Source organism: Malurus melanocephalus, unplaced genomic scaffold, assembly GCF_030028575.1.
Source record: "Malurus melanocephalus ecotype Western Australia unplaced genomic scaffold, MMel_1.1 scaffold_299, whole genome shotgun sequence".
NCBI lineage: Eukaryota > Metazoa > Chordata > Aves > Passeriformes > Maluridae > Malurus > Malurus melanocephalus.
Window position 1 is genome coordinate 234715 of NW_026623531.1, and position 18535 is coordinate 253249.

General features: G+C 45.0%; 2 protein-coding genes across 6 annotated transcripts in view; one reads left to right on the plus strand and one right to left on the minus strand.

Moving 5' to 3' along the window:
• Nucleotides 1–7822, plus strand: part of NDST2 (N-deacetylase and N-sulfotransferase 2) — a 124865-nt gene extending 117043 nt beyond the window's left edge. For all 4 annotated transcript variants that reach the window (XM_057377060.1, XM_057377062.1, XM_057377059.1 and 1 more), the window contains 6 exons: nt 724–847; nt 2243–2417; nt 2641–2811; nt 4218–4327; nt 5769–5871; nt 6029–7822. In XM_057377060.1, coding sequence (XP_057233043.1) covers nt 724–847; nt 2243–2417; nt 2641–2811; nt 4218–4327; nt 5769–5871; nt 6029–6154 — 809 coding nt within the window. In that variant the 3' untranslated portion in view covers nt 6155–7822. The remainder of the gene's footprint in view (nt 1–723; nt 848–2242; nt 2418–2640; nt 2812–4217; nt 4328–5768; nt 5872–6028) is intronic.
• Nucleotides 7823–8890: 1068 nt separating this feature from the next.
• Nucleotides 8891–18535, minus strand: part of ZSWIM8 (zinc finger SWIM-type containing 8) — a 53951-nt gene continuing 44306 nt past the window's right edge. The window contains exons 23-26 of one of the 2 annotated variants that reach the window (XM_057377058.1): nt 17442–17525; nt 15943–16062; nt 14817–14995; nt 8891–13580 (exon numbers count right to left, since the gene is read on the minus strand). In XM_057377058.1, coding sequence (XP_057233041.1) covers nt 13377–13580; nt 14817–14995; nt 15943–16062; nt 17442–17525 — 587 coding nt within the window. In that variant the 3' untranslated portion in view covers nt 8891–13376. Of the gene's footprint in view, nt 13581–14816; nt 14996–15942; nt 16063–17441; nt 17616–18535 lie in introns of both variants that reach the window. The other variant, XM_057377057.1, reaches the window with a different exon arrangement.

The window sequence follows — 18535 nt, forward strand, 5'->3', positions numbered from 1 at the left end:
GGCTGAAGAGAGCAAAATCTCTTCATCTAGGGCCAGGTCTTCAAGCCGTGGCTTTTAGTGTAGTACAGAGTTACAGCAGCATCAACCATCCACATCAAGTGGTGATCCTGGCCTTGGAACAATGCTTGTCCCAGGCAAGCTGCTGTCTCCTGGCTGTGTCACTGGGAAGCTCTGTTGGTGTGTGTGCAGCATGAGCCCTCCTGTATCATGACCCAGGCTGGTTGCAGGTGGCTCAGTAAGAAAAGCCTTCCCTTGGCTGATTCTCTGGAGGCCCACAGCCATGTGGCAAGCGTGATTGTCAGGTTTGGCAGGGTACAGGAGGAACACCTACAGCAAAGGCCAAGGCATCTGTGGCTGAGTTCTCACCCAAGGACACTATTTTTGTCCCTTGCACATCTCCTGCCTGTTTGGCAGGTTTGGGTTTTGCCACGTGACAGTGTGGCTGTGCCACTGGCACRTGTGGCTGATGGGGTGGCAGCTGTCATGCTAAGGAGGCAACTCAAATCRGCTGCATGAGTTGAAATGTGGATTGAAGTTGACTGAGCAGTGCTTGGTGTCACTGCTGTTGTAACCTGTGTAAGTTAAGGGGTTGGYTGGCCACACARGAGAGGAGTGTGCCCATCTGGGAACTGTTTCTTGCAGCGTAGGTAAAGCCTTTCATTCAGCCAAAGCATTATGTGTGACCCAGGTCCTGTTAATCCTGTCAACTGGTTCCTGTTGCAGGCACAACAGCTGTGCACTTCTTCCTGACCATGCATCCAGCTGTCACCAGTAACTTCCCAAGTCCATCCACCTTTGAGGAGATCCAGTTTTTTAATGGCCCCAACTATCACAAAGGAATCGATTGGTAAGAAACCTGACACATGTTCTTCTATGATTAAGGTGCACCTACATAGTCTTCTCCCGAGTGTCTCTTTGTGTCCCCCTCACCCCCCTYAGCAGCTTCTCTGTTCCTGAACAGCTGTTTTCCTTGCTATTGTTCAGTGCATGTTTTCTGTTTTCCTGGCAACCCAACTGTGTAATCCCTGGAGCAGCACAGGTAGCTTCTCATTTTACTGACTGTTCACCAGGAGAGTTGTCAGCATGATTTAGCTTTAAAAATTCAATAAGTCTTTGCTGAATGCACTGCTGTCATTAAGTTACTTTTATTTTGACATGCAAAAGAGACAGCAGTTTTCTCATTAAAATGTTATTCATGGTTTCAAAGTTAAAACACATAACACAATTTTTCTCGGACCTTGGTCTTCAGCTGTAGAAGTTTCTATCTGGCAGGGGAATTCTAGTGTCACCATGGCACTATTATGCCACTTTGTTTCCAGGCAGAGAAAGTTTAAAGATATTTCTTACTCAAAGCATTAGCTTTGGTTGACAGTGGCACTGCCCTCCCTTGTGTGTGGCTCTGAGGGATGACTGTGACACTAAGGCATTCTGCTGTGGGATTTCTTTGCCCATGAGTTGTGGGAGATGGCCTTCTCTAATCATTTGGAGGACTGRATTAGATACTGGAAGGTGGTTAGTACTTGAGCAAAGCTCACAGGAGTTAAGCCCTACAGAGCAGTTGCACCAGCTGGCAGATTAGAAAGTGAAGGCTTTTATGTGGGTCCAGCACTAAAGTCATCCAGCTTGATTTGAGTGTAGCAGCACATGCAAGGGGAGAATCTTCACATTTAACATGGAATTTGCATTTGTTGCACAGCTTAGATATGAGCAGAGACCAGTCTTCCAGYGCTTCAGTCTTCAGCCTCCCTTGTCCTCTTACCCTTTTATTCAAATACCTTATGGTTTCCACGTTTCTAATCTGACAAGCTCCTGTGAGGTWGGGCAGAGCTCTTTACCCGCACGTRGCTGTGGACTAAGGCACAAAGRGACAAATTATTTAGACAGGTTTAAGCAAGTGGTTGGTGGCAGGGCAGGCAGACAATTCTRACTTTACCCTTGGACAAAATGTTGTTCCTACTAAAGCTTGCAACTGGGACCTTACCCTCAGGTGTTTCCTTCCACTGCCCAGGGGACTTGGAGAACACACTCTCAGCAAAATAYTTTCTTACCTTTGTATCATTTCTTTGTCATGTGCCATTACCCTTTTTAAGCCACACCTCTGTGAGATCTGCACTCCTTTGCCCATTCCCTGCATGACTGGGAGGGTGCAGTTTGTGAATGTTGAAGAGGAGTAAGGGCATCGTGGGGCTGTGACTTTTCTTGTTGGGCCGTGCTGCTCACCAGCATCCCATCTGTTTTGCAGGTACATGGAATTCTTTCCCATCCCCTCTAATGCCAGCACAGACTTCATGTTTGAGAAGAGTGCCAATTACTTTGACACAGAGGTGGTACCAAAACGTGGTGCAGCTCTGTTGCCTCGAGCCAAAATCATCACTGTTCTGATCAACCCTGCTGACCGAGCCTATTCGTGGTATCAGGTACCTTCGCCGTGCTGGGGCTGAGGGCCACAGAGACCTTCCAGTRGGGTGAGGTAGAAAGCCCTTGGATCTGCTTCCCTAGAAGAGGCAGCTGCCTGCAGGGTGTGGATAGATTCACATACAAAGGCATTGGTGTGGGGCTGGGCTGTGTCTGTGGGGTCTGTACAGAGAGTTGTACGGTGGAATCGTGTTCCTGCTCCTAAATTCAGTTTGTGTTTTTCAGCACCAGCGTGCTCACAATGACCCTGTGGCACTCAATTACACCTTCTACCAAGTGATCTCTGCGAAATCCCAGGCCCCTCAGGAACTGCGCAACCTGCAGAGCMGATGCCTGTTCCCTGGCTGGTATTCCACTCACCTGGAGCGCTGGCTGACCTACTACCCCTCTGGGCAGGTAGGAGATTGGGCATAGTTAGTGTAGAGGAGAAGGGAACAAACTGATTCATGTGTATGTGCTCCCCCCATAATTTCAATTTCACCTTCTTTCTTGTCTTTTGGAACAAGAGCCACTGCTTGCTTTCTCCTATTATGAGTAAGAAATCACACTTGAATACTCCAATTCTGCACTTTATTGTATTTGTCAAAGGAAATGAGTGCAGGATMCTGTGATCTCCTAGAGAGCTCCACAGTACTGGGAATTCCAGCAAGAACAGCAGTGTTAGCACTCCCTTCCTTTTATCTTGGCAGTCTGCAGTCCAGGGACCATTTTCAGGCCCTGAAAGTCTTCAGCTACTCGCTGTGGTTTCACTGCTTTAAAGAGACGTTCGCAGACTCGGTCTCTTTTTAGTTCCCATGTTGTGAAGCCTTTAGCTGTCTGCTGAAGGGAACATTCACTGTTGGGATTCTGTGATTTGTATGTCAGTTTGCAAAAAGGCAAATCAAACAGTGTACACTGTTTCAATCTCTAAACTCCTAAGAAGTTTCTAGCACTCTTAAGATAGATATATAGATATCTATTTATCTATACATAGCTATATATCACATATATAGATACATATATAGATACATATGAATCTATATATGTATCTATATATGTATCTATATATGTATCTATATATGAGGGTGATTACTGCAAGTCAGGATATGCTTTTTCAAGTTCTTTCTGTTGCTGGGGTTATTCTCAGACAGTCTGTAATCTGGCAGAAGTTTATAATGTCCATTTAGTCTCTTATGCTCTGCCAAAGCTGCAGAGCCTGAGCTGTACWTGGCAGATCTGCCAAGACTAAAAATGAGATAGTAAAGCATTCTTGGGCTCATATCTCATGGCCTTACTAGTCCTGGARGTTACTGCTGTGAGGAATGATGGAGCCAAACACACGCCATCCTTGTTCTTACTGCAGRCCAGTCTTCAGTTCATGTGACTATTGCTCCATTTTGTTCTTTGGAATAGGTAATTTATTAGCATAAATGTTGTTCATTGTCTATGAGACATTGTAACAGGAGAATAATCACAGGTTACAGAAGAATACTTAGCACAATGGCTGCTGACATCKGAAATTAAAATATTTCCAGAGACAGTGTACATGCTGCTGCTGGGCCCTAGTGGTTAGTTACAGGGCATTTGGTCAAAGACAACTTCATTAAACAAAGCTTGTCATGATTTATTGTTTCATGSTACTTGTGGCCCATATCAGCTTCTCTATCTGTGGTGACCAATGGGCCACATTCCCCCACTGTGWTGTTCCAGAACAGACTTTGGCTGTGTGTGCTCACAGGCCAGGGGCAGTTGGAGATACAGGAAGCTCACAGGTGTCAGTCAGCCCAAGCTGGCAGAGGCTAAGGCAGCTGTTCTCCTTTCAGCTTCTCATTGTGGATGGTCAGGAGCTGAGACACAACCCTGCCTCTGTAATGGACAACATCCAGAAGTTCTTGGGAGTTACGCCGCACTTCAACTACACCCAGGCCCTCAGGTAGGGAAATAAATCAGTTTTGGGAGGATGCATTCTCAGCCAGGAAGCCCTTGTTTGAAAGAATACTTCTTGTCTCTGACCACAAGACCAGCCAGAGTTTCAGAGTTATGCCTAACCCTAATATGAGGTTCAGATAGCACGAGATGCTTTGAGGAGACTGGAATCACATCCTAGTGTTTCTAGAAATTAGAGGGGAAGGACAAGGCTTTGCCACTGGCATGGAGAAGCATGAAGTTGCTCACAGCAGTAACTATGATGTTTCTTCCATTAGAGAAGGTGCTATTATTATTAGCACTCCTTATGCTTTGTGTTATACCTGTATCTGACAAAAAGTAAAGGAGGTATGATAAAAAAATGTGTGACAAGCTGCTTATCTGTTCACCCAGATGGAGATTAGGGCCACACTGCACTGTTTTGAGGTAAAAAGCCTGTTATTAGAGATGACGTGGATTTGACAGGTGCTCAGGGCTGCCTGAGGGAGCAGAGGCACCATTGCACTGCTACAGTTAAAGGATGCTCCTCAGCCATGACTGTGATCTTGCCCACACTGCACATACAGTTAATCTCAATAGATTAAATGCTGTTGAAGGTGGCCATATTAGTCTTCAGTGGAAACTCTGCAATCCCMCTGGAGATCACGAATATTGTTCTTTGCAGTTGAAACCTGTTCTCACATCTTCTCTGCTGTCACAACCTATGCCAGCCAAGGATGGTGGCTGGTGTGTGTGCATGTAGGCATAGAACAGTTGCCCTTTCCTTTCACAGTAAAGAGAGAACAACTCATTCACTCCTCCTCCTACAGCTGTTTTCCAACAGGGTGGTAGGGGGCTCCCCAGGGGAGAACAGATTTAGAGAAATGTCAGGTTACTTGAGAGCTTTACTTGCTGAAAAGCACACATGCTATGGTGCATGGAGTATCTGCAGCAGTGGTACTTGCTGGTACCCTTCAGCCAGGGTCAGAAAATAAATCTAATTGGACAGCTTCCCTCAAGTTTCATAGGGGAACTTGCTCAAACCTCAAGCTCACCTTTGGCCAGCTCAGGGGACAGACCAGACCAGATCCAGACACTTGCAGTATTGCCTCATGCCTGTGTTTTAGCAAGAAAAGAAACACTTGACTCGGTATAAACAGTCAGGGGATTCTCGAATACTCAGCTACAGCAAGGAGATTTAAAAGAATTTACATAACAGTAAAACTGTTATTTTTCCCCCAGCTGAACAAATAGTGTAACACCATGTTGCCTCTGAAATTTGCATAAAGCTGAATCAATCATGTTTGTAATGGATTTCTTGTCAGTCTGGTGCTAAAAAAACAGGGAACCAATACCACAACATAAATAGGCAAAACACTGAAATASGAAATAACTATGGAGTTACTTAATTTCTGCTGCTGCTAATTGGGTATGTGGCTGTATCTTTTAAAGACAAATGTCCTTTTCAGATTTGATGAAGCAAAAGGATTTTGGTGCCAGCTGCTAGATGGYGGAAAGACTAAATGCCTAGGAAAGAGTAAAGGAAGGAAATACCCTGAAATGGATTCCTTGGTGAGTAACTGTCTCAAATCTGTTGGCAGCAAGAGATGTAGAAACATCCCAGCATAGCCCTATGGATTTTCCTACCATCTGTCCTAGATGACCTGTGGAACATGTGTTGAGGGTAACATCTTCTTTCATGCTCATATGGTCTGTTTTTTCCACACAGTCACGGCTCTTTCTAAGAGACTTCTACCGGGAACACAACATTGAATTATCCAAGCTGATGAACAGACTTGGGCAGCCCCTTCCAACCTGGCTCCGAGAGGAACTGCAAAACTCCAGCTGGAGCTGAGAGGGACTCCCTCACCCCCAGTGCCATTGAGACGTGTGGTGCTCCAATGTGTGCTATAATGCCATCTCTTATCAAGCCAAAACAACTGGACAAATGAGCAGGAGCAGAGAATGTGCATGTGGAGCCTTGCCTCACCCTTGGAAAGGGCTGCTGCCACTGCCCTGGGGCATAGAGTGCAAGTCACACTCTTGAGTATTAATGGTGTGCTACAATTTGACTTTTACTTGCAGGAAGGATTTGGAATGCCTGCCCTACTTTGAGCAGGGGAGAGAGCACAGTTAACACTTTGTGTATTTTTAAATTACTTTTCTCAGTCTATGAAACAGGCACGAGCTGGAGTTAATGTGTTACTCCTCTGAGCCCAGAAGTGAAGACTGAAGAGGGGAAGCTATTGAGCCCACTGCTGAGAAAAGAGCAGCAGCCTAATAAAAGGGGAATCTAGTGCAGTGAAGCCCAGCTTTTCTCCGTAGTCTATTTGGCACAGCGAGGTCCAAGAACGCCTCGTTCCTGCCCGTGCCCATTGCTTACAGTGCCGCTGCGTGGGGATGGTGGGGACTGCGCCTGTGGGACAGGGACAGACAGGGAACATTGTCTTTCCTTAGCTGCAGTGCTTTGGGTGTCATACAGTGGCTGGTGACTCTGGTCAATGAATTGCTTTGTTATCTTAGAAAAAAGATTGCCACATCTGGCAACGGGGCAAGTATTGCCCTAGAGGGACTTTAGACAGTTCAAAGGCTAAGCAAGGTGCAGTAATGTCCCTATAGAGCACGTGGGAGATGGGCGTCAGTGCAGCAAAGCAGCTGGGGGAGGCAAAGCTCAGGTATYGTAAAATAAGGCTGATGATACAGCTGAAAGCAGACAATTCAGTGCCCCAGATCTGATCAGCTTAAAAAAAAAAAATCCCTTCCCAATAATCCCACTACTCTATATTCCAGTTGATAGCACTCTTTCAATCTTGCAGCCCAAGAATCCAAGGAGAAAAGCAAAAAACAATTAAAAGTATTGTTCAGATATAAAGGGAAGTGGTTTCCTATGCCCCAAAGGGGCTTCTGCATGTGGTCAAGTAAGTACACTGAGGTACTTTGAYTCCTCCTGCAGTTGCTGAGTAATTATTCTTACAGGAAATCCTTCAATACGGTTGTATATATCTTCTTTGAGCCAGGAGCTTCTRGAATGGCATGGGCCATTGTTCCTCCTTCCCAGGCACAGCTGGTCCTTGGAGATTGCAGCAGAGAGGGGCAGAATCCACATGAACGCAGGTTATGGAAACTTCCACAACTGTCATGAGCCACTTCTCTGCTACCCAGAGAGAAGTTGTTTCAACTGAGCTTTTCCGTTGAGCCTTAGGTATTGTGTATTTCTGAATGAATGGTGCATTTACCGTTGTATGTAAATGTATATAGTATGCAATATAATATTTTATTTCATGYGCCCTTGGAAAGGGTTTTGTGCAGCCAAAAAATGGATGGAAAGACTAGAAATCCCTCTCTCATTCCTGTTAGAGAGAAAARCCCAACTTCCTGCACTTGATTCATGTATAGCATCATTCACATTGAATGATAATGAAGAAATTCTTGGCTCTCGAAGCTGAGCACATGTGTCTGAATAAAGGCTAGAAGTAGTAAGTGGAGATTCAATAAATGTACTACTTATTTTTCTTCTCTGTGATGATCTGGAGTGATGTCATGGACCCTAAGCTGGTACAAGGGTAAGAAAACTGGGAAACCTCTTCCAGGCCTTAGAGCTGATCTTTGGGAGGGCAACAGCAGTGTTTAACTTACATTTGAAAACAACACAGAAGCAGGCAGTGTGCTAAGGCTTGCAGCGAGCCTGCAGTTTGAGATTATGCTTACTGGTTTGCAGTCGTGGTGATGTTTGGGCCATCCCTGGCTACTGCAGTGGTTTTCAGCTGCTGTGCTCCACCCCTCCTCTCTGGGTGTGCCTGACACAGCAACCCTTAGAGTAAACTGGAAGGAAAACAKTGAATAGTCACAGTTATGGCAGCACTGTGGAACAGTCCTACAGCTCTCCCTTCACCAGGGACTTCACAAATAACCCTGGCAGCAGCAAGGCAGTTGTTGAGGATTCCAGGACTAATCACAGTGCTGCTCCCTGAAGCATTTTCCTGYTCTTAATCCATTATAGGTTGTCACGTAATTACATCACACATYACCTAAGACTATGGTACATTTTTGAGATGTACAGATTTAAAYATTAAAAATAAACAAGGTATGAGGAATAAATGTAGGTAGGTGCTCACTAAGTGTCAGTGCTACTTCACTGGTAATAGTGTTTCACTCAAGGCAGTGAAGGGGCAACGGTGCAGTCTCATTTTTTATTCCTTCCCTCCCTGAGTTGCTTCATTTCTGTGCTAAGCTATTTCTTACTGCTTGTGCTAATCACAAAGCAAGCACCTCTTGTGGTCAGCTCTGAATGTAGGATGTCCTTACCTGATAAAGAGCTGTAGCTGTGTCAACTCTGCTACCCCTCTCTGACAGTACATTGATGCAGAAGCTGCCCTCTTTCCAGACATCTCTTCAAAGCTGTGGAATCAAACACTGCCTCCTACGAGAAGCTCATGTACTGTCAAAAGCTCTGTGATATCAAAAAGCCAACAAACCCCATCACTTTTAGCGAGAGACGCTGGTTACTAGATACTGACCTCTTAGACACTAAAACAATTCAAACTCTTCACACTTCCATAGTGGAAAAAAACCTCACTTCTTGTCTGCTTTTCACTGGTTTGTAGCAGAAGTTCATAGTAAGCAGTTCACTTCTAAGACAAGGAAAATGATAAGCCCCCTCACTGAGTCCTGAGGGTTCCTGGCTGACACAGTGCAATTGCATGCAAGATACCAAGACAGTAAAAACCAATACATACAAGTGTTTTCAGGCTGACTCAAGCCAGGAATCCCATGCACCATCACACAGGAGAACRTGGATGGAGAACATGAACTGGTACCTCCTCCATTCATCAGCGCTTTACCTGCAGTTTTTCTTAAAGGCTTGAGGGGGTTAAAAAACACAACAAAGTAATAGTCACCTCTGAAACACTTTGCAGGCTGGTTTTGCTACAAAAAAGTATTCCTGGCACTCATCTCCACTGAGCTGTGTAGAAAGAAATAATTTATTTTTAGCTTTAAAGCATTGTTTTCTTCCAGGACTTGGTTTCTCACCTTTATCATCTCCACAGCTTTGTCAGCTCTCGCGTCTCTCCAAAATTCTTGTAAACCAGCAGGTCCACAGTTGTGACRCCATCCCAGCAGTCAGAATCCACCTCATGTTGATGTCATTTACAGTAACAGGATCACAAATCAGGCAGCATCACAACCCCTCAGATCATTGGAAAAGATGCTTTTCAGGACTTACAGAAAAAGCTCCTTGCTGATTTAAATGAGACTGTAATGTATGACATGGAAGGAAATGTGAGGAACCCAGGCCCTGTTTACAATGCATGCTCTATCCATATATTAGATACGTCCTAGATTTAATGCATTTCCACTATATTCCACTTCTTGCAACTCACATCCCCTTCATGACAACAAAGGAATTTTGCACTGCAGCCTGGACAGCACTAAGTACTTACGAATACTGTAACTGCAAGCAGACTATGCCAGCAAAATAAAAAGTCACTTGTTCACAGAGCAAAGTCAGTGTTTACAATGAGCAGAAACACTTCAGTAATGGCAGYTCCTGCCAGTACGCACAGTTTCATCTGCACGGGGCCCTCAGGAAAAGCACTCACTCATCCTAGGCGCAGATGAAAACCCTCACCCTGAACAGCCCCAAGCTGCCCTTGCAGCTTCCACAGATTGATGCTACTTTGGAAGTGGTGTCTCCATCACCCTGCCCTGAGTGCAAATACCCTTAAAATGGAAACARCAAACAGAAATGAGTCAAAAGCCACATCTGAATTACTCTGGGGGCAAGAAAAGCAGTTCAAAAAAACACACCAACCAAAAGACCCTGCCTTCACCTTAATCATTCAATGGCACTTACATTCAGGCAAGGAGGAGAAAACACAAAGTATTTTAAATAAACTGTAATGGAGAGCCATTCAATCGATGGCTTAAAACAGCTTGAAAGCAAAGGAGGGCTTAAAAGCAAAGTCATACAACAGCCATAGTGAAAAAATKGTGAGAAGTCCTGATGGCCCAAGTTGACCATTATTTTCTGCACCTTAGCTGAGAGGGGAAAAAAAAAGGTCAGTCACAGCAGACTGTGAGAACACTCTTTTGGCATATTCTCTTCCCAGTTAGATCCTGAAAAATTCATTTTTATATCCTGCCTCTCTCTTAATATCTAGGTAAGAAAACTACAACTTTCCCACCTCTTACAGAAAACTGCTTTAAACTTATGCCATGTTGTTACAGCTGACAGCCTTGACCAGGGGGTGGAGAAGAACTTCATGGGCACTTCAGTGTTTACTCCATTTCCACTGACTGGGGTTTGTAAGAGCACTCCAGCTAGGTGTAGCTGTAGCCAAGCTGGTATTAAATAAGCTGGGAAAGTAAAAGCTGTATTCTGCTCCAAAATACCACAGTTCCAGACTTGATAAAAACCAAACCCAAGCAAAAAATTTAACAAGTTTAGTTTCAACAACTCTCCAGAAGGCTGTTTCTGAAAGGGCTCTCCAAAAAAGAAAAATACAAATCCCAAATAACTAGTAAGGACTGTAATAAGGACTGTAAACAAAACTAGACAGAAGCAGTCTTTCCAGCTAATTCCAGCCATACTGTTGCCAGGTGCATTACTTCATTACAGGACAGCACCCACTCACCTTGTTCATTGGCTGTAAAGATACTGAAATCCAAAGGCAAATACTGCTAACTCACATTCCTGTAAAGTGCACCCAGAAGAAAATTTTCACAGGCAAAAAAGATGGTAACAGGTAAACATGTCCAGAGAAGGAGACACTTCATGTGTTGCTGGCAAAGTCCTGGAGAACATTTACTCCAAGTGAAAAACACACCGGTTAATTGAAAATCAAAGGAAATTTGAGCTGCCTGCAACCTCTTTTTCAGGCAATCTRCTGAGATGTCTTTTCAGAAGGCCTAAGCCTATATATTTTTCAACTCCTGAACAGTGGCCAAATTAACAAGACTGCAGTGGGTAATAATTGTTCTGTTTTAACGGGAGATTAATGCTTCTGGGGCCATCAGGGCTCATCCCATCTCTTATAAAGGAAAAATACCTCAATAACCTCCCAGCCACGTGGCAAGAAAAAAATATCATYATTGCTTTTCTCACTTTCTTCTGTCCTTGCCCATATGTCATAGGACATGGCTCATAAACAACTAATTAACAGACACAGTGGTCTGAAAAGTTGCCTGCTCAGGGTCTAAGTGTAGTTTTCTAATCGATATCACAGATGAGTCTCTGATATTTCATTTTCCTACCAATCCAAATCCTTAATGCAACAARTCATTTCTGCTCCCAATACTTTGTATTCAGCTCTTTTACCTGTTTCCCTTCTACTTCTTTCCTTCCAAAACATGCTCCCTTCTCTTCCACAGATTTTCTCCTATAGCATTAGAAAAAATCAGACCATTAGACAACTCATTTTTCTCTAAGCTCGTTTCACAGTTCTCGTTTCACAGTTCTGCACATGCAAGAACCCGCACAGAAAGCGTTCCAGGAACCCAAACCTTCCACACATCAGGCTGTGCTCTCCAGTCAAATCCAGAAGAAGGGACCATAAGAATATCTTTAAATAGTTACTGTTAGACAATCAGAAGTAGAGGAACCTCAGTCATACTCTGGACCGTACCAGACCAAAAGCATCTGTTCATCTGTTTTGCCCTGTGCCTATGAATTACTTTACTTTTTAAGAGTATCATTGAAAATAACAAACAGGCACATATTTCTAACTTGCAGAAACTAAAACTCATTGATTAAGCCCAAGTAAGAAGCAAAATACATTTATACTGAGAAACTGGATTCTTAACATACATGAGTCATCTGATGTCTGCTTCTAAATGCCCTGAAATTTATGTGCTTATACACTTAGGCTATCTAAACTTAATTTATCGCAGTGCTGTCCCTACTGGATATCCTTCATACTCCACCAAATACCTCACTAAATACATGGGAGCAGCTGCTGTTCTGCACAATACTTGGGGCATACAAGGCTCGCATAGAAAAGGAACCTAGTGACTGAACCATAGGCAGAGCATCCCAGGCTTACCACCAACTCTCCCCACACCCACCAAACACAGACCTCAGCCTCTGCAGAGGCACATCATTCTCAGTGCAGTACCAGGCAAGAAACCTTGGGCTCCCAGCTTGTGCTGGATTGCTTCTCCCCAGTGCACCACAGCGAGGGCTCAAAGGAGCTCCCACTGACACACAGCTGGCCAGCTCCTTCAGACTGCCAACATCAGAGCAGAGAGAAGAGAGAGTCAGTCTAAGAAAACGAGTGTTTAATCAGGAAACGAGAAGAGAGGAGGGATAAGAAACTGATTACAGGAGAGTAATACCCCAGCCAAAAGAAACAGGATTGTACAACTTGTAACAACCAGGATCAAAACATTCTATGGGCCAGCAGTGCCCAGCGGGGACACTCCTGAGAAGGAACCCAACCACTTCTGGCAGTCTCCAGGCAGCTCAGTACAGTCAAGGACTGACTGCCCAGGCTCCAGCCTCTGCCCTCAGCTGCTGCAGAAAGCTGCAGAGGTGGCCCTGGCCCTGGCTACTCCAGTCTCAGCTTCTCTCACCAGGAGTTGCTGAAAGGGATGGAGGGAGCACTCGCTGTGCACAGCAGTTCCAGCCATTCCCAAAAGGAGATGGTGTGTGGAGTAAGAGAAGCCCATACAAAAAAAAAAGTTTACATATTTATAAATGCCAAAATAAATATTTAAGACAGAATCCCCAACCCCTCTAACATGTGCGTAATCACACTGCAAACTGCTCGCAGGACAGCCTCCCGGGGCTCAGGGAAAAAAGCGGTGACTACACCACAGGGCAGCCAGCTCAACTTCCTTCTCATTTCCTGATGCTTCTGAAGCCTGCAGCCCACTGAGAAGGAGGAGGAAGAGCGAGCAAAGCAGAGCGCCAACACGCAACAGTGCTGGAGAGGAATGTCATGGTATAAATACATCAGATCAGTGGTTTCCAACAAGTTAAAACTAAAATAAAAAAGACACCAGAAGGAAGGATGGTGTAAATGGAACTACAACTATGTTGGGCAAAGGGTTGTGTGTCCGTGGAGCTCCACCCGATGTCATGGTGAGAAGGTGGTCATTTCCAGAGAGACCCTTTGCCACAGCTCCTTTGTCTGCTTGCTGCGCTTTAGGTTCTGGAGAATATCATTAAACTGCATCATGCCCATGGGAGTCAGGCAGAAGGCGCTTCTGGCGCTGCGGATGGCATTCACAAAGTCATCGTAGTCAGCTGGAGTGAGATGGATSAGCCGATGATGGATGTACTGCATGGGAACAGGGAAAGAGTCTTAGGGCATTTGCTCAGCACCCTCCTGCTGGTGACACTCAGAAGGGGACTGCAACTCCCAGAGCAATGGGTTACATAACCCTGTTACTCACCAGCAGTCCCAAGACTTACGGCTCTGACAGAGGAGAGTATCCAGAAGCAGCAGTGCTGTATCCCACACCCAGCACAGCCAAGGGCCATGCTCCCTCAGAGCACCRAAGTGCAGCACACAAAAGTAGCAAGTGCCCTCTCTGTCACGAGCAGTGTACTGGGTCGGARTACAGCACTAAAGGGCCAGGTAACTCTTAGTTACCAGGTAACCTTTAGTCACCCCAACAGCATCCAACCCTCACAACCTTTCGTTCTGCAGGTTACACCCAGCCTGGTCACTGCACATCTCTCCTTTGCTAAGGGGAATAGGCCCAGTGAAGTTAACACTTAAGTTGCTAGAAAATATCTCTAGGCTTAACATTGTCACCTCTATCACCTTCTCAAATAAGGCCCCAAACTGGCAGGTTCAGCTACCAAGGTAAAATGAAAAAGCTGTCATTTCTCGAAAAAACAGTCTAGGCAATAGGACAGCTAATCCTATCTGGATAATGTGGCTACAGAATCATCCCTTGGTCATTTATTCGAGAGAAGCAGGTATATGTAAGGTTTGCACTGTTTTAAGGAACAGGCAGGTTTAGTATTCCAGTTGCTCACTGAAACACACTTGTCCTGGTTTCAGTAAAGCCTGAGACCTCTGTACCCATAGCTGATCAAGCCACTTCCACTGTTAGTGTCAGCACTGGCACACCAGACCACTATGCCTGGGCTTCATGAGGAGAAAAAAAACAGGCTACGGCTACCAAGGAAAGAAAAAAGATGGACTAAGGACAGGGGTGCACAGGGGGCTTGAAAACATGGCAAAGAAAAAGTTCAGAAGTTAAAAGGTACACAAGTAGCATTTGGGGTGAGGAAGACACAGAAACACCCCGCCTTCACAGAAGAGCACAGGAGATGAAAGGCCTTGGCAGCAGCAGTACAATGAGTTCCTTTGCATGCAGCCTCCATACAGGCAAATGAGATCTKTTCCAGTCCTGCTGAGGAGAGGGATTCAGCAGGAAATGGGCCACTTCAGTTACCAGTGCCCAAGGCCCCTTCCCCTCTGCACATGCACACACAGGCAGTACCTGCAAGGCAGCCAGTGGCCTRGCAGCTCTGACAGCCAGGAAGATAAGCTTCACTTTACCTGCATATAGGCCTGCTGGCACCTCTGCACCAGCTGGTGGAAGGCTGGGGTGCGGAGATGGTTGTGCACATGGGCAGGGTTGAGCCTCTGTAGAGCTTCCATGATGATCTCCTGGAGCACAAAAGGGCTCAGCACCCCCTTGGCTGCACCAACACAAAACTGATGCACATAGTTTACACCTGCACAGGAAGAAGTCAGAACAAGTGTTAAGATAACAGATACACAAGAAATCACACACTTTGCAGCAAGAAACTGGATCTGGAGCACCTTCCTCTCAGTGTACTGCATCCTCCAGCAGGCTTGGGGGAGACAGTCTAGCAAGCTCAGGGGGACAGAGAACATTCTGCTGTATCCGTCAGGTCAGAGGAGAGACCAGGTACCACCTCAGTCACTGCTATTCCCAATTCACCTTTCTTTAAATGGCAAGTGAAAGAAAACTAATGTAGCAAGGTAACTAGAGTGACAATAACACTGTACCTTTTCCATTGTTTCCTGACTGCCCATCTGGGAAGCACCTAGAGGCCTCAGCAGTCAGGCTTTAAAGACACTGTAGACATAAATCAAGCTGCCCCAGCACTTCCTACAGTGSAGCTCTGCCAGCAGGAGCAGCAGAAGCTATGCCACTAGCAAGGCCGTTTGTAAAGGTGGCTGTTTTTTTAGTTCTTACTGCTTATGAAAGAATTTTAAAAATGAGTGATAAAAAAATCCAAGAGCAAAATGAAAGTAAAAACAAACAACCCCCCAAACAATAGGTGGTTTGAACACCTATTGCTATAAAAGGTCTTCACAGAAGGTATGAATATACACAAAGAAGAGGAATACCTACAGGATAGTGGAAATGGAAAAGAAAGAATCAATATTATAGAATGGAAGAGATACAAGCTCTGAAACTCGTTCAATTGCAGGTACTTCATCCAGTGCCTCAAAATTCAACAGCATGCCTACAGAACCCAAAAATGGGACAACTGTGCAAATGAAAGAACAATAGGGATCTTCTGAGACACTCAGGAATGAGACTGATATCAGGCTTGCCCAGTCTTTGAAGTTCACTCTTTCAAGAGCTTTTTCCCACCATGGCCCAAATCCCGGCAAGTGGATTTCTGTTAAGCACTGCTCTGAGCCTTACCTAACTTTGCAGCTAACCCAAGGAGCCATTTTACATCCTCAGTGTAGGGCGGGCTGCGGGAGAAGTTGTTGGGATGGTCGTTGTGAGCTCTTCGGCCAAGCATCTCCAGAGCCAGCATCCCTGTGAGAAAAGGGCAGCCACAATCAAGCAGCACTTCTGCCCAGGAAGGCTTAGCCTAGCATTTCACTGACTGCAACAACACCTGACTGGCCTGCCCTTCACCAACAGGAAATTCCACAGCTGAMGAGTCCAGACAGAAACAAAAAACCAATCTTGGAGCCTGCCAGCACAGGAACTATCTGCAAGRACATCTGGATCTGGTGCTCCAGGCTGGGAAACCTGCACAGTCATCACCCCTAACCAGACCTGCATAAAGACACTCCACAAGCACCTATGGCAGCATCCAGCAGAGAGCCCCAAAGGCTGCACTACAAGAGGAGTGCTGAAAGCAATGCTTTTGATCTACATTGTGCAACAGAGAAGCTACCCAAATCAACCTCCTCTGCACAAAGACAACAGGCCAACACTGAGCTGCAGTATTGCCAATCTGCAAACCTTTCACTTATGCCATTACAGCACTTCAGACAAACCCACCTATTTAAACAGTATTCAAATACTGATATGTGCCATGTCTTGATCTTCCAGCTCATCCTCCCTGCCTGTGCCTTGCYGTTATACAGGCTGTTAAACACAATTGCCACATATCCCTGTGATAGTTTAAATAACATCTGCATCCATTTCTAGCTAACAAGTACTTTCTACTCTAGCTTTCAAAAAAAAAAAGTCAAGCTTTTCTTCCRTTTTTCTTGCTGTTTCTCTTCCTTTGCTTATTTTAGAGGATTCCTTCTCCTACATCAAGTATCCACTGAGTTGGACCATGAGTATGTACAAGTAGCTTAGTACAATCTAAGTTCAATCACTAACCCTAAGATTGATATCCTTGTACCAATGAGAATTCAGGCAGAGACTCTATTTCCTCATAACCAGTATGACTGTGAAAGTAATGCTAATTACATACCCACTCTCCACAAAATATAAGTTCCCTCTGCATCTGTCTTCAGCAACTAACTGGAGAGGCACAGGGCCTTTGTGCTTCTGAAGACACAGCTGGTATTAAACTAGAGGTCTACCTTCCCATCCATGAGCAGCAAGAGCCAAATATCATTTTTTCATACAGTCACAACTTGCACAGTCACATCCTCAGAGCCCTATTCAGACTCCTTTATGTACATCTGCTCAAAGGCAAGACTCGTCCCAGCTCTAACCCACTTAGCTTTCTCTTTTGCTCTGATGGTCCTGAAAAGCAATTGTTCAATCTTACAATGCTTTGTCTTCATTTTTAGCCTCTGCATATGATCATCAACTTATTTTTTCCATGTCCCTAAGATGCATTCACCCACAACAGGTGCAGTAGCAAAYTGCCAAATGAGAGTGAAAACCTGCAGCCTTGCCCTGAATCCCCCTCACAGGGGGTAGAGAAACCCACTTGGCCATCTTACCAACTCGGTATGCAGAGTGGAGGTAGTGCAGACCCTGGGGGCTCACAGGCTGACTGTGCTGCTCATCCTCAGCAGGAAAACCCCCTGTAACAAGGGAGTTGGGCTGTGAGGACAGAGTTGTCAAGGAAGCACCCTGAATCGCTGGGAACGTTGATCCTGCATGGACACTGCCTACTGAAGAGAGCAAAACAGCAGCATTAGGACCCAGCACCAGCCTAAAAGAAGGTTTACTTGGGACATCMTCTCCTTTACCTGACTGCCCCCAGTCAATATAGGGGTATGTTCCTCTAAACAGAACAATACAGCAACCAAAACCCATAGGCTTACAACTGAAACACAATGGGCCAGGAATAGCTCTATTTTGTTTGCAAGCTGGGCCCRACTGTGTCATTTACATGTGTGTATCCATCTCTTCTGCAGTATCCTGTGAACATGCACAAAATCTTTGTTTTATATGTAAATGTATGTGTTGATTCAGAGGCTTTTGCTATTATCAAATAAAATGGTTCTGATTTTTTATCCAAGGAAACAATCATGTGTATGTCTACAACTGATGAGAAACTGCTAGGAAAATKACTGAGCAGGAACAGTATTAAGTCACTCAAAGATCAAGTTCAACAATGCAAAGTTCTTCCACTTTAGCTGTACAACAGCTGTCACTCYGTTCAGGAAGAATGTTACTGGAGGTTGACCTCCAGTCATTGGGAAGAACAGTCACTGCACACAYTGGCAGCATGCATCAATGGTAAAAACAGCAAGGAGGCTTGAGAAGTTGTCACCTTCAGACACTTAACCAGTCTGAGCAAAATCAAAGGAAATGACAGGTTTCAAATGCAAATCCATTGCATTGTACCACTTAAAGTTGTACTGACAGCAGTTAACACTGARTGATTAAGCTGCACTCTGACAGGAGACTCAAATTTATCTGTCCCTCTCAAGAAAGGTACAAAGAGCAAAAAGCAAAGTTTGCTTGAGAACTCCAAAGCAGAGACCCCATGAGGTGTGTGCACATTGTTACCCTTATTTCACAGCTTCTCTGTGGTGCTACTACACCAGCTTGAGCTCTAAGTTCCCTTTTTTCCCCTCCATATTTA